This window comes from Helianthus annuus, chromosome 6, assembly GCF_002127325.2.
Source record: "Helianthus annuus cultivar XRQ/B chromosome 6, HanXRQr2.0-SUNRISE, whole genome shotgun sequence".
Lineage (NCBI taxonomy): Eukaryota > Viridiplantae > Streptophyta > Magnoliopsida > Asterales > Asteraceae > Helianthus > Helianthus annuus.
In genome coordinates, this window is record NC_035438.2 from 108686506 (window position 1) to 108702133 (window position 15628).

Here is a 15628-nt window from a genome sequence, read left to right on the forward strand (position 1 = left end):
ATGTATATATGTAATTGTATGTAATATAAAATGCTGGTTCAAATTTCTAACAAAAAATCTGTATTTTGGCTTCCAACTTTACATCAATTTCTCTGGACCCTAAAATTAGATAAAATGTGTCGTCATAAGTTTAAAAAGATGCTAATGTGTGTTTTAGGTCGATTGAAAATGGTTAAAATCGAATATCAGTAATGGTTCTAATACTATTAATACCGGTACCGATGTTTATCAGTCGGAATCGCCGAGACAACATAAGCTCGATTACTTAAAAAAAAGACAAAGGGGAAAAAGAAAAAAAACACAGAGGGAGAATAAAAAAATATCATTGGCTACTTACCATGGAGGTGACCACATGTGAGTGCTACCCCCATAGCCTTTTATGATATATGGTAATAAGGGTGGATGGAGTGGGTTTGGTGAGTGGCTTGGGGAGAAAGGTTTACCACGTGGTGAAGTGGTGCCAGTCCAGTTTCGGTGATCGGTGAGTGGCTTGGGCGGTGACTACTCACCGAGTCGGGGAAGAGAAGTGATAGAGGAGAGAGAGGGGGTTAATGGTGGGCCCTACCCTTTTTCAACCAATCACATTTTTTAAAAATTGTTTATCACTCTCCATGTATTTGACCATTGCTAGTGATTGAGTGCAAAATGAGGAGTGAAGTGGGGAGTTGACATGGCATGACATTATTGATTAGAAAATAAGTTAAACACTCACCATTTGGTGACCACTCCCTCCACCCTAAGCTAATATACTTGCAAATATTGTTCATTGATTCACACTATTAAAGTTCCATGCCAAATTTTGGATGTTAGACCATGCGTAGTGGGCGATATTTTTTCAAAATTTGCCACCAAACATGCCCAAACACGCCCCCTCCCCACCCCCTGGGCATTATTGGGCGTTATTGTTCAAAAAATCCCCCTAGGCGTTTTTTAAATCACGCTTTGTGCAAATTTGAAGAGGCAATCACATTTAATCTTCCTTTTTCTTGGCCAATAGCTTTTTTGTTGGGTTTTTTTATTTTTATTTAATTTTCTACACTCTTTTAACATGAGCCCACATCCCCACTACACCCATTTTAGAAAAACGCCTAATAATGCCCCTTGCTGACTGTACTGCCACATGACGGAAAACGCCAAATGGTGGGGGTATTATTCACCCTTATCACTAAGCATGGTCTTAGAGGCAATTTAGCGGTATGACAAATCTAATATTTTTTTTTGGTTCAGACGTCATACATGACAAATCGAAAAGAGTACCCGGTGGTCACCAAACCTGGTTATAAACTCAGTTTATTTTTGAAATCTTGATCGTCTTACCAAACGGTCCAAACACAGTGGCAAATAAGAAACTATAATCAATATCCCATCGCAACGCGACTCGTTCAAAAACAAAAACACATCTTCCAACAAAAGATAAATATTCAGTTTATTTGGGACTTGGGTGGGTCAGGTTTCGGGTTATTTAGATTATGGTTTCTTCTAGATTCGGGTTAGGTTCCCTAGATTATTATTCAACATATACAAAGTTAATGGCTGGGAATAGTGTTTCCCTGCCATTGGTCGAAATGGGCGGCCGCCTCTCCTCTATTGGACCAACCATTTTATTATTTTATATCCACTTTAAAATAACGGTTTTGCCCCTTGTTTAAAATTACGCTTTTCACCCAACTAAAAAATATAATAACCCTTTCGCCAGCAGCTCAAAATTACGATTTTGCCATAGGGTTAAAATTTACGACTTTACCCTCAGCTTTTTATTTTATACCCGGTTTAAAATTACAGGTTTGCCCCCAGTTTAAAATTACGTCTTCGCCCCCAGTTCAAAATAAAATTATGCTTTTGCCCCCCAGCTCAAAATTACGATTTTTCCCTTGGTTCAAAATTATGATTTCACCCTCAGTTTAAAATTACTTTTCTGCCCCCAGTTAAAAATAAAATTATCGTTTTCCCTTGCCTCAAAATTACGATTTTACCCTCGGTTCAAAATTATGATTTTCCCCGGTTCAAAATAAAAATATGACTTTACACCTAGCTAAACCGAAAATACGATTTCGCCCTCGGTAAAAAATTACACTTTTACCCTCAGCCAAAATTACGTTTACGCCCCAATTCAAAATAAAATTTTCTTTTTCCCCGGCTCAAAATTACGATTTTACACCAGTTTATTATTTTATACCCACTTTAAAATTACGGATATTCCCCCAGTTTAAAATTACGTCTTTGCCCCTAGTTCAAAATAAAATTATGCTTTTGCCCCCAGCTAAAATTTACGATTTTCCACTGTGTTCAAAATTACGATATCACCCTTAATTCAAAATTACATTTTTTCCCCAGTGCAAAATAAAAATATGGTTTTCCCCTAGCTAAAAATTAGGACTTTACCCTCAGGAAAAAAAAATTTGATTTTTCCCACAAGTAAAAATAAAAAATATGACTTTGCCCCCAGCTAAAAATCGTGTCAATGAGCTGCCTAACACTCTTTTTTACTTTTTCTTTTTAGCAAAACTATGGTACTGTTTTTTAGTTGGTTACGAATTATACGGCCATCGCCCCGCAACGCGGGCGGGGCAACACCTAGTTAAAGAAAAAGAGCCGAAAATCTAATTAACATAATAGCCCATCACGCTTTCATTCTTCATCTTGAGACGAAAGGTAGGGTTTTTCGATGGTAACCCTTTATTTGGTTACGTAATTTTTGAATCTTGTTAGTTTTTGTTTCGATTTGGTGTTTCTGTATACCTAATCAGTGCCTACAAAGTTATTAGGGTTTGATGAGTTAGTTTTTGTTTGGCTTCTGTGTCATGTATATTATTGGCTTAGACTATTTGCACATCAAAGCTGCCTATTTGTACACTTAGGGTTTATATAAGCTACGTATAGCTCTATACGCAGCGTACACCTATACACAACGTATAAGTTGCATAGAATTCAGAGCCAACCTAGCAATCATTGGCACAGACAACCATGGTTAATATACGCTGTGTATAGAGATATACGCAGCGTATATAACCCATTAGAATTTTGTTTGGTTATTTTGATGTATTCGTGGTATTAATTCTCACCCGGGTCCAAGGTTAAATCGCTTAAAATATATAACTGTTAATGTCATACCATTAATTATATACACCGTTAATTTTTTTTTGAAAAACGTATATACGGTTCGAATATGTTATATTGTTATCGTTTAAATTATTATACCACGTCTAATGCGGTTCGAATGCTATAAACGTTTAAATATGTAGTCCCATGTTATTTCTCAAAAGATATTAGGGTTTGATCTGATGCTTTGATTCTTGTTAGTTTTTTTTGTTTTGATTCGGTGTTTATGAATGCCTGCCTGCCTGCAAAGTTATATTTGGGTTTGATCTGATAATTATTTATTTAGGAGGTTACATATGGTGCATGCTTTGATTCTTGTTAGCTTTGTTGTAAATAACTTTCCTCCAGATTTTTAAACCGTTTTGGGCCCAAAAAATACAGACCGTTGCAATGTCTGAATCCAAAGGTCAAGAGGTGTCACGGCCCCCGATCCGGTTTGACCCGTTTCAGGAGCCGCGGGACAGAAATCCCGTGGTATTTAATTTAGGCGACAGCGGAAATCTTTTAAAACAGGATCTTTCAATATTTAAATCTGCCCGTTTACATAATTTAGGGATAAAACCCCGGTAATTTACAATCATTTGATTTCACTGGGAAATCTTTTATTTTACAAAACATGTTTCTTTATTTTATCATGAGCCACTTTCTTAAGCTTGTAGTGCTTCACGGCACCTTTCCTGGATCATAACAGATCACCTGAAACATGTTTGAAAAAGGTTTTGTCAGCGGGAAATACTGAGTGAGTTCATTCAGGTTTTTATAAAATGACCCTTAGTTATAAAATTACAGCATAAGAGCGATTACAATGGTTTATATCTTATATTTATCTGGTGCCATGTCACAATGGTGACATGTCACAATGGTGACATGTCACAATGGTGACATGTCACAATGGTGACGATGGTCATACCACTATTAGGTTAATGAACCCAAATAGTGATGATTATCCCTAGTAGGTCAATGAACCTAACTGGGAGAAAATTAGTAATGTGCACAATACCCCACTAGCCAGTGATTCAAGATATCCACGACTTAGTCCCTGTAATTATAACTTTTGAAAATAATTTGGAGTATTGTAAAACAGTTGATAAAAAGAGAATGACTCATAAACTGTGAGAAAAGAGAATGGACTCACATTGCAGATTTAACGAGCAGTGTATAAGCCTACTGATTAGCCTTGATTACCCTAATTTAATTCACAATACACGCAAACGGGGTTAGTAACTAATACAGCAGTTACGTCAATTCACGAGATCAAACCCTCACAACGATTAACAAAGTGCAATACTTAACAATTCAGTTGATAACTCAGCGTACGTTTGGAATTTTTACGTCGTTTCAGTGTCAGAATTCAAGTCCCAAGGCCCTCTATTTATACTGGATTTTTGCGTCTCCCGCGTGTCGCGGAAGAATACGTGGCACTTGCCGCGTATCGCCTGGGGTGTCCATTTAGGGTAGGGTAGGTTAGTCACTGGTATATGCCTGATGAGTCGACAGTTTAAAAATTCTCAATTTAGACAACGTATTCGGAGGATAATTATCAATTAGGGTTTAACCCCCCTTGAGTTTTAGGGGCCCTGATCCTAATTCTGATTGTTATGAAAATTTTAGGGTTTATGTAGAATTACTTGGGTTTCTCAATTAGGGTTTCCTTACTAGACAATTAGCATAATAAGTATTGATTTTTAGTGAGAGTTGTTACATCCTCTCCACCTTAAGAAAAATCTCGTCCTCGAGATTTACTGGAATAATTGAGGATATTTCTGCTTCATTTATGATTCCAACTCCCAAAGTGTATTCTGGTCCTCTGTTTGAATTCTACTAGACTTTGACCAATACTAGTCGTTTGTGTTTGAGAAACTTGACTTTCTTGTCTTCTATTTGCAGTGGTTTCTCTACAATTTCAGCTTTTTATTTACCTCTACATCTTGAAGAGGTACTACCAGGGATCCGTCTGATAAACATTTCTTAAGATTGGATACATGAAATACCTCATGTACTCTAGCTAACTCTTCTGGTAGTTGTAAACGATAAGCAACTGGTCCTATACGTTGGATCACTGGAAATGGTCCTACGTACCTTGGACTTAGCTTTTCTTTCTTACCGAATCTAACAACTCCTTTCCAAGGAGATATTTTCGATAGCATTTTGTCTCTTACTTGAAACTCCAACGACTTTTGTCTATTATCTGTATAACTCTTCTGGCAATCTCCAGCCGTCTTCAGCCTTTTCTTCGTGATACTGAATATCATAGTCGTAGTCACTTAGGATTTTCATTCATCTCCTTTGTCTCATGTTTAATTCTTTTTGCTCAAATATATATCTTAAATTCTTATGACCCGTATAGACAGTAAACTTACTTCCATACAGATAATGTCTCCAAATCTTAAGGGCAAAAATTTATGGTTCCTAATTCTAAGTTATGAGTGGTATAGTTTTCTTCGTGCTTTTTCAATTGCCTTGATGCATATGCAATTACCTTTTTTTTGCGTTGCATTAACACACATCTAAATCCTAACTTTAATGCATTACCATATACTTTAAAATCTTCTGTTCCTTCTGGTAAGGCTAGGATTGGGGCATTTGTTAATTTATGCTTTAAGATCCTAAAGGCTTCTTCTTGTTTAGGTCCTCATTCAAACTTAACTGTTTTACAGGTTAGCTTATTTAATGATATAACTATCTTGGAAAGATTCTTAATAAACCGTCTATAGTATCTGGCTAAACCTACAAAACTCCTAATTTCCATTGCGGATTGCGGAACCTTTCATTTGGTATTTGCTGCTATCTTATCAGGATCTACGTGAATACCTTCACGATTCACCGTATGACCTAGAAATTGTACTTCTGGCAGCCAAAATTCACACTTCGAGAATTTGGCGAAAAGATTCTCTTTTCTTAACAAAGTTAAGAGTGCATGCAAGTGCTGATAATGTTTTTCCTGACTTTTGGCATAAATAAGTATATCGTCGATGAAGATAATTACAAATTTATCCAAATATGGTTTACAGATCCTATTCATCTTGTCCATGAATGCTGCAAGTGCATTCGTTAATCCGAAGGGCATGACTGTAAACTTGTAATGACCATACCTAGTTCTGAAAGCAGTTTTAGGTATGTCTTCCACTTGCTTTCAATTGATGATATCCGGAACGTAGGTATATCTTAGAAAAATATCTAGCTCCTTGAAGTTGATCGAAAATATCATCAATCCTAGGTAATGGGTATCGATTCTTAATTGTAACCTTATTCAATTCTCTATAATTAATATACATTCTTATCGGACCATCCTTTTTCTTAATAAACAACACTAGTGCCCTCTCCCACGGGGATAAACTAGGTTGTATGAAACCTTTACTTAATAATTCATCTAATTGATTTTTCAGTTTTAATATTTCTGTGGGTGCTAACCGATAAGGTGCCTTAGCTATTGGTATAGTTTCTGGAATTAGATGAATCCTAAATTCTACCTTCCTATCTGGTGGTAATCCCGGTAATTTTTCTGGGAATACATCTGAGTATTCTGAAACTACAGAAATTCCGTTAAATTGTTTATCTTTGGTATTAATGATTACTGAAATCATTTATACTATTTCTTGTTTTTGTTCATAATTAGCAACTTTCATTACTGATATAAACTTTATGGGTTTACATGGCTTATCTCCTGTAATCATTATTACTTCTCCAGTGGGTGCACAAATTTCTATGGAATTCTTATCACAGATAATTTAAGCATGGTTGTTTACTAACCAATCCATTCCTAACATATCATCAAATTCAACTAATTTCATAGATAATGGGGTTGCAGAAATTTATGACTTAAAAGTTCTATTTCTACGTTTTGTAGAACCTTATTTATTTTAACTGAATTCCCATCTGCCGTTTCTACTGTAGAAATTTGCCTAATGCTAGTTAAAAGTAAGTTAAGAGTTTGGCAGAATGAAATATTTATAAAACTTTGGTTTGCACCAGAGTCAAATAATATTTTTGTGTAAACGTTGTGAACTAAGAACGTACCAGCTATCAAATCTGGAATGAGCTCTGCTTCCTGAGCAGTCAGTTGGAAGGCTCTTCCATTCCTTTTTGATTCTTCTGCAGGTTTAGCTTTATTGTTAGATAGTTTGTTCAGTTTTGGACAATCTGGCCTAAGATGTCCAGCTTCTCCACAGTTGTAGCAGACTGAAAATCTCTTCCTCCTGCAGTCTTCTTCTTGATGCCCCGGAATTTTGCAAAAATTGCAATATCCTTTGCATCTTCCAAAATGCTTTCTTTTGCAAGAATTGCAAAATGGGCTAGTGGAAGATTGCCCATTCCCTCCTTTCTTGAAATTGTTATGGTTACCCCGACGGAATCCTTGGGTAATCTTTTGGGCTACTTCCTTCCTTCTATTTTCTTCTCTTGTCCGTACTAGTTCGTCACTCAGAGTATTGGCTAAATCCACCGCATCATCAATCGTGTGAGGTTTCGCAGCCTTGACGATATTACGAATTTCAGCAATCAATCCCCAAATTTAACGGGAAATAAGTACCGGCTCTGGCGAAGCCAGGGTTGGTACTACTCGAGCATACTCGAAGAATGTCGAAGTATACTTTCGACAATCTACATCCACCATCCGGTGGGTTAGAAACTTATTTGTCATTTGTTCCTTTTCATATCCGGGACAGAATTTTCTTTCTACAAAGCTCTTAAATTCTTCCCAGTTCATAGCATACGCCATCCTTCTTCCTTTTGCTTGTAACACCGTATTCCACCATTCTAGCGCCCCTTCTTTGAAAAGGTTTGACGCGTACATGACCTGATCATCCTGAGCACATTTACTTATGGCAATTACTGCCTCGGTTTTCTCTAACCAACGTAGTGCCGCAGTTGCTCCTTCATTGCCTGCAAACTCAGTGGGTTTACAAGCAAGAAATTCTTTGTAAGTGCAACCAGGCGTTGCAGCTTTCATTTTCTTAGGGGGAGGAGCTTGCCGTGGTTCATTCTCATGATTAGTATGATTATTGCCTCCGTTTACGCTATTACTGAAGTTATCTTCAGAAATATGTTTGCTACGAACGATTTGTTGCGGTTCCATTGGATTTTTAACAGCAGCAACGATTGCTGGAATAGCGTTGGCTATCCCTTGAGCAACGATATTTTCTATATCCTGCCTAGTCATATATTGATCCCCCGGTTGTTGCTCAGATTGATTAACCTCATTAACTGGTTCATTATTAGCATTTTCCATCTGATAATATATTTATTAGTATTAATAATAACAATTATACATATACATAAAATAATTATATTAATTTCACAATACACATATAGCCAAACTTATTGATTTCTTGATTTCCATGTATATTTAATAGTATGCATCAATACACACCATTATCTTACAAAATTTTTTATTTTAGGTTATTTTACAGACTAATTTTGACTATTACTATTATACAACCACAGTTCCATAACTCCCCTATCCTTTGTCAAATGATATTCTAGTAATGGTGTTCCCTCTCCTCGTATTTCCAGGAGATCTGTCCCCCAATCTCTTGGATCCTATTCCCAGTATCCATTAGTTCTTTGCCAAAGTGGCGGAGTTCAGCCATATTCTCGTTACTCATTGGTGGATTTGGTAAAGGTTCTGGATTGAACCGAGGAAAAAGCTTATAGGGATTGTTTTGGAACTGTATTTCATTAGTTAACCATTCGTCTATTTGCGAGTGGATTGAAGGGTTTGGAATGGCTGGTTCTAAGTTCATTGGTAGTTGTGTTTCAAGAAAGTGAATAAAAACATTTTCATTAACAGGCTTAATAGTATTATAGCTTGCTAATATAAAATCTAGCTCTTCCTGAGATGGTAACCTTTCAATTTGCCTAGAGCTTTTCCCAATTTCCATTTTCTTAGGCGTGGGTTTCTCGAGAGGTAAAGCGTTGAATTTTATAGGTTCTTCTATGTCTGGTATATACCTATTGAAATTTCTGGAAACCTTTATTCTTACTGGATAGAGATTTAAATTCTGAAGGGCGTCAGACAAGTCACTCATGCTGTTTAGCAAAATACACACAATTACTAAGTTAAAATTCATAACAAAATTTATAGAAAAACTTTTAAATATTATTTCATACTAGGTAACTACCAAAACAACTGAAATTTAAAGCACACTAGGTTTTATTTGTAAATTTATTTATTTACTGAATAAGATTTCTAGACTGTAGATAATGAAGGTGCTAAAACTTGGGTCAGATTTGCGTTAATCGCTACATTGACTAGCATATAAAGATCTGCCCATACTGTACACAATTAGTCAGATAATAAAACACATAATCACAAAATAGCAATTAGAAATTCCTAAGTATTTCTTAATTACTTTAATAGGCTAAAATCAATAGTAAGCTTAAATCAGTGGCTCCAATACCACCTTTTTCTGTCACGGCCCCCGATCCGGTTTGACCCGTTTCAGGAGCCGCGGGACAGAAATCCCGTGGTATTTAATTTAGGCGACAGCGGAAGTCTTTTAAAACAGGATCTTTCAATATTTAAAACTGCCCGTTTACATAATTTAGGGATAAAACCCCGGTAATTTACAATCATTTGATTTCACTGGGAAATCTTTTATTTTATAAAACATGTTTCTTTATTTTATCATGAGCCACTTTCTTAAGCTTGTAGTGCTTCACGGCACCTTTCCTGGATCATAACAGATCACCTGAAACATGTTTGAAAAAGGTTTTGACAGCGGGAAATACTGAGTGAGTTCATTCAGGTTTTTATAAAATGACCCTTAGTTATAAAATTACAGCATAAGAGCGATTACAATGGTTTATATCTTATATTTATCTGGCGTCATGTCACAATGGTGACGATGGTCATACCACTATTAGGTCAATGAACCCAAATAGTGATGATTATCCCTAGTAGGTCAATGAACCTAACTGGGAGAAAATTAGTAATGTGCACAATACCCCACTAGCCAGTGATTCAAGATATCCACGATTAGTCCCTGTAATTATAACTTTTGAAAATAATTTGGAGTATTGTAAAACAGTTGATAAAAAGAGAATGACTCATAAACTGTGAGAAAAGAGAATGGACTCACATTGCAGATTTAACGAGCAATATATAAGCCTACTGATTAGCCTTGATTACCCTAATTTAATTCACAATACACGCAAACGGGGTTAGTAACTAATACAGCAGTTACGTCAATTCACGAGATCAAACCCTCACAACGATTAACAAAGTGCAATACTTAACAATTCAGTTGATTCACAACGAATGACAGAGTATAGCCCGATTTCGGACAGCACTCAAACATTCAAGTCGAAATCACGATGAATAACAAAGTACAAGCTCAATTTGAGCAGCACTCAAACAATCGTTGGATAGTTTCAATCGATCGGACGTTGAATCGTAATAGCGATCGAGTTATTACCCTGATTGCGGCAGCGATTCGTGAATCGTGTGTGTTGTTGGACTGTTCCTACGATAACTCAGCGTACGTTTGGAATTTTTACGTCGTTTCAGTGTCAGAATTCAAGTCCCAAGGCCCTCTATTTATACTGGATTTTTGCGTCTCCCGCGTGTCGCGGAAGAATACGTGGCACTTGCCGCGTATCGCCTGGGGTGTCCATTTAGGGTAGGGTAGGTTAGTCACTGGTATAGGCCTGATGAGTCGACAGTTTAAAAATTCTCAATTTAGACAACGTATTCGGAGGATAATTATCAATTAGGGTTTAACCCCCCTTGAGTTTTAGGGGCCCTGATCCTAATTCTGATTGTTATGAAAATTTTAGGGTTTATGCAGAATTACTTGGGTTTCTCAATTAGGGTTTCCTTACTAGACAATTAGCATAATAAGTATTGATTTTTAGTGAGAGTTGTTACAAAAGGACATGGACAAGGAGGCGTTTGAGCAATGGAAATTAAGGTGGCAGAAAACCTACACTACCCCTCGAGAAGAGATATTTAGATTCAAAAGATTTCGAGAAAATCTCCGTCTAAAAGAGGAGGAGGCCGCCAATCCAGAACCATCACAACCACCTTGGATGGCTTTGGACAGTGATGCGGCAGCCTTGCGTGAAATCGAGGAATATCTGCTACTAGTTTGTAACCATTCCGGTGATGTATCTTATGATAGTGATACTGATAGCGAGGGGCGTGAGCTTAAAGCCAGTGGCTATGGTAAGGTTTGCCTCCGAGTCCAAGATGAGGATGGTACATTCCGCATGGAGACTTTTTACTCGAAAAATACAAGGTATCCAATTTCTGATGTGGGCGCCAGGTATTATCAAGGCCAAAGTAAGTTCCACACACTCTCTCTCTCTGATTAGTTAATTGAAGCCTCCTAATTAATTAATTAATGATACAACAACAAGATTCAGTACTAATGGTTGCTGCTAAATGTTAGGTGGTCGTAAAAAAATGATACCAAAGAGGTCAAACACCAAAAATCAGGCTGTGGAAGAGGAGGAGGAGGATGCTCCAGTGGAAGTGGAACCGGAACCTGAAACTGTGAGGGAAGGGTTGTAGAAATGGGCAAGTTGTTAAGTAGTGGATAGTATTTATGTGAAGTCTTTCAATTGTAATGCTATATATATATATATATATATATATATATTTATATTTATGTGAACTTCTACTCTCGCATTAACTAACTATATTTGGTTCTTTCTAAATACCAATTTGGTCTGTATCATTATGGTTTACATAAGCAACGGTTAGGACATCTTTATAAGTATAGTATTCTGTTTTAGTCCCTAACCATGTTGTTGCTAATGAAAGTCAGATAATACGTTAGTAGAAGATTAAAGCAATTTAACGTGTCACTTGAATCAATGCTGGCTGGGCTGAGAGGGTTTTTTTTAACAAATTTTAAAATCTGTTTTGATATGGAGGGAGTACTAAATGTTACATGAGATTGAGAGAAGTAAAATTGCAACTGCCGTAGTGGGTAAATTTAAGAGTAAAATGCAACTTTTGTCATTTATGTTTACACCAAATTGCAGGCGCTGTCCTTTAGTGCCAAAGTTAACGAGTTTTGTCCTTAACGTTTCAAAATCCTACACGTTATGTCCTTTAGGCCAAACACAGTTAGATTTTTGGTTAAATCTAGTCATGTGCCTTGCATATGAGGGTATTGTTGTCATTTCATCTTCTCAAGGGCTATTGTGTAAAGAACCTTTATTGAGGGACTATTTTGTAACAAACTAAAAAATAAAAGGGTTATATAATCCCTGTCTCAACCTCTACACACATCCTCCTTCTCACTCTCCCTCTTCACATACTTCTCATGATCTGACAACGCCACATTGAAATCAAACGCCTCATTCCGCTCCGTAAACCCTAGCCCGATAAAGGCATGCTTCCTCATCCCATCCTCAATCTTCAACCCAAAATATCTCGACAAATCAAGCACCGATTCCACCGCATTCTCCCTCTGTCCAGGATGCACAAAACACGCAGCAAACAAATCACCAGAATTCGGATCCTCTAACCGGATATCACACCGATTGTTGCACGACACCACTCGGAGCCTCCCGGACCAGATCTTGTCCGATTGCAACCACTCGCCGCACTTGTAACCACCGCTGGTGGATCGCGGCGGTATTTTGAACACGGAAACTTCTCGAACCACTAGTAACGTGTGATCGAAGGCATCTTCTTCTTCTAACTCAAACGACATCGTTTAATGTAATTGTTATGAACAATAACGGCATTTTGATCTACAGATCTCTAGGTTTTGAGGTGTAGATCGAGTTTTTGTAAGGATTAAAGGTTGATATGCGATAAATGTGAGAGGTGTTAATGGAGAAATCAACTTATCGTGATGAATGGGAACTAATTTGGAGAAGAAATACCGGAGAATTGGAGCAGAGTGATTGTGAAATTGAATGTTTCGAAGTGTTGATTGCTTGTGGGTGGCCCTTTTATTTTTTAGTTTGTTACAAAATAGTCCCTAATAAAAGTTTTCGATTTGTCGTGTATGGCGTCTGAACCAAAAAATTTATTAGGTTTGACATACCGCTATACATATTTCCGTGACATAATCATATACCCATTGATTGTTAATTTCGCTTTTTTTTACAGGGTTCTTCTGTCATTGGCTCCAAAAAGGCATCTGGACCAAGTTCAGATATCAGGGCCACAGTAGACGGCTGTCGTTTAATATCATCAAAAGTTTTAAAATTAAAAAAAAAAGCCCTCCCTAATACGTATATACCGAAAGTCCAAAAGTAAAAGAAAAACTAAGCGGTATATGTGTAGCTAGTATCATCGTATCAAATATGTAACTCGTTTTTCATGTGTAGTTTTTCAACCTTAGATTATGCCTGTATTGAAAATAACTCGTTTTTCTTGTGAAGTTTTTTGTTATAATGCGTACTACATTGACTGGCCCACAATTGAAAATAACTCGTTTGGACCCAAATAAATTTAAACTTGTTACTCAGCCCATTTCACCACTGGTAAAAATAAATGGAACCTACATTCTCACCTTAATCTTGTTCACAGTGAAGATTATCAGTAATATCCTCTTCAACCACTACAAGAAAACGGGGTAATAGCGGCGACATGTCGCCGCTAAAGGGTCGCCGATAAAGCTTGGACGGTAAAGGTCCTGATGTTGCCGCTATTGATGTAAACCAATAGTGGCGACAATTGTCGCCGGAATAAAGTCGTCGCTAATGGTGTTCATAAATAGCGGCGACACATGTCGCCGCTAAAACTTTTTTTTTTTTTTAATTTTTGCTGCATTTTCTATATTTCCATTATATACAAACCTGCCGATTTTCCAGTTTTACGCAACACAAACAAACTAAATATACATAATACTTTACATAATAAAATCGCATAAAACGTATCCGTACAATAACATCCTAAAATATCCGAAAAATAACATCTGAAAACTGTAAGTCGATAATACTTAATAGTCATCATCATCCTCATCGTCCTTGTAAAAAATGTCGTCATCGTCATCGTCGTTTACGGTTTGCTTTCCCTTTGTAGCAAGATAGGAATCGAGTTGATTTAAAAATGTTGGGGTTTGGAACAAACTCGAAACATATTCCTACATTAATACATATCAAAACCTATATCAGCATTTAACATACTACCAACATATATATTCAGCAAAGTAACATGCGCTCATAGCGACTTGTATAACTTTTTAAAGTCAAATTGTATAGTTTACCTCAGAAAAGGGTTGTGGAGTTTGAGGTTGCGCACCAAACACATTCGATGGCATATTGGAAGAAGGTTTATGCCCACACCCCCGGAACCATCCTCGTCGATCACCCAACACATTTTGAAACACGGCAACCTCATTCGGCGGTTGAGAACTGCCGCTTTCTCCGCCCATAATCTCGCGTTCTAAATTAAGCTGTATTTTACGGCGATATATATATATATATATATATATATATATATATAGGGTAAGGTTCATGCGAGAACCACCTTTATTGTGAGAACCGCGAGAACCAATGTGAACACAACCTAAAATAGCTAAAAAAACCTAACCACCACCCCCCCCCCCAACCAAAAACCTAAACCCCCCCACACCCAAAAAAAACCTAACCCCCCCCCCCCCAAGCTAAAATGCTAAAAACTAAACCCCAAAAAACCTAAAAAAATAAAAAAAAATCTAAATTTTTTTAAATATCTTTTATGTTAAAATCGCTACTTTTAGTAGCCAATTTTTTTATTTAAAAAAAAAATTAATTTTTTTTTTGCTACTAAAAGTAGCGATTTTTATATATAAAAAATATTAAAAATTTTTTTTGTGTGTTTTTAGCTACTTTTAAGCATTTTTGGTTGTGTTCACATTGGTTCTCGCAATAAAGGGTGGTTCCTAACGGATCTTTGTCCTATATATATATATATATATATATATATATATATATATATATATATATATATATATATATATATATATATATAGGGGAAAGTTCTTGTACAAATATCTTAACATACTAAACATACAAATTGAAGGAAAATTAAAAAAGACAAGGTGACATTTTTGTAATTATCAATAACTATCAGAGTTACTCTACAAATATACCTAAAAAAAGCCTAACCCCCCCCCCCCCTCCCCAAAACCTAAAAAAACCTAACCCCCCCACCCCCCAAAAAACCTAAACCCCCACCCCCAAAAACCTAACACCCCCTCCCCAAGCTAAAATGCTAAAAACTAAACCCCTAAAAAACTTTAAAAAAATCTAAAAAAATAAAAAAAAAAACACACAAATTATTTTATTTTATTTTTTTAATATTTTTTACTAAAAAATCACTACTTTTAGTAGCAGCCAAAAAAAATATTTTATTTTATTTTTTATTTTTTGCTAACAAAATGTAGCGATTTTTTTTATAAAAAATATTTAAAAAAATTGTGTTTTTTAGGTATTTTTGGTTGAGTTCACATTTGTATAGTAACTTTGATAGTTGGTGGTAGTTACAAAAATGTCACCTTGTCTTTTTGACATTTCCTTCTATTTGTATGTTTAGTAGGTTACGTTTATTTGTATTATATATATATATATATATATATATATA

The 15628-nt window shown here is 36.2% G+C and overlaps 1 protein-coding gene across 1 annotated transcript; it reads right to left on the reverse strand.

The window, feature by feature from the left end:
• Window positions 1-12237: 12237 nt before the first annotated feature.
• Window positions 12238-12764, reverse strand: LOC110916378 (uncharacterized protein At1g03900). The gene has a single exon (XM_022161134.2). It carries the CDS (start codon window positions 12762-12764, stop codon window positions 12321-12323), a length of 444 nt encoding a protein of 147 aa, XP_022016826.1. The 3' UTR covers window positions 12238-12320.
• Window positions 12765-15628: the final 2864 nt, after the last annotated feature.

Coding starts and splice junctions, on each gene's coding strand:
- LOC110916378 (XM_022161134.2), bottom strand. CDS start 12,764: ATGTCGTTTGAGTTAGAAGAAGAAGATGCCTTCGATCACACGTTACTA.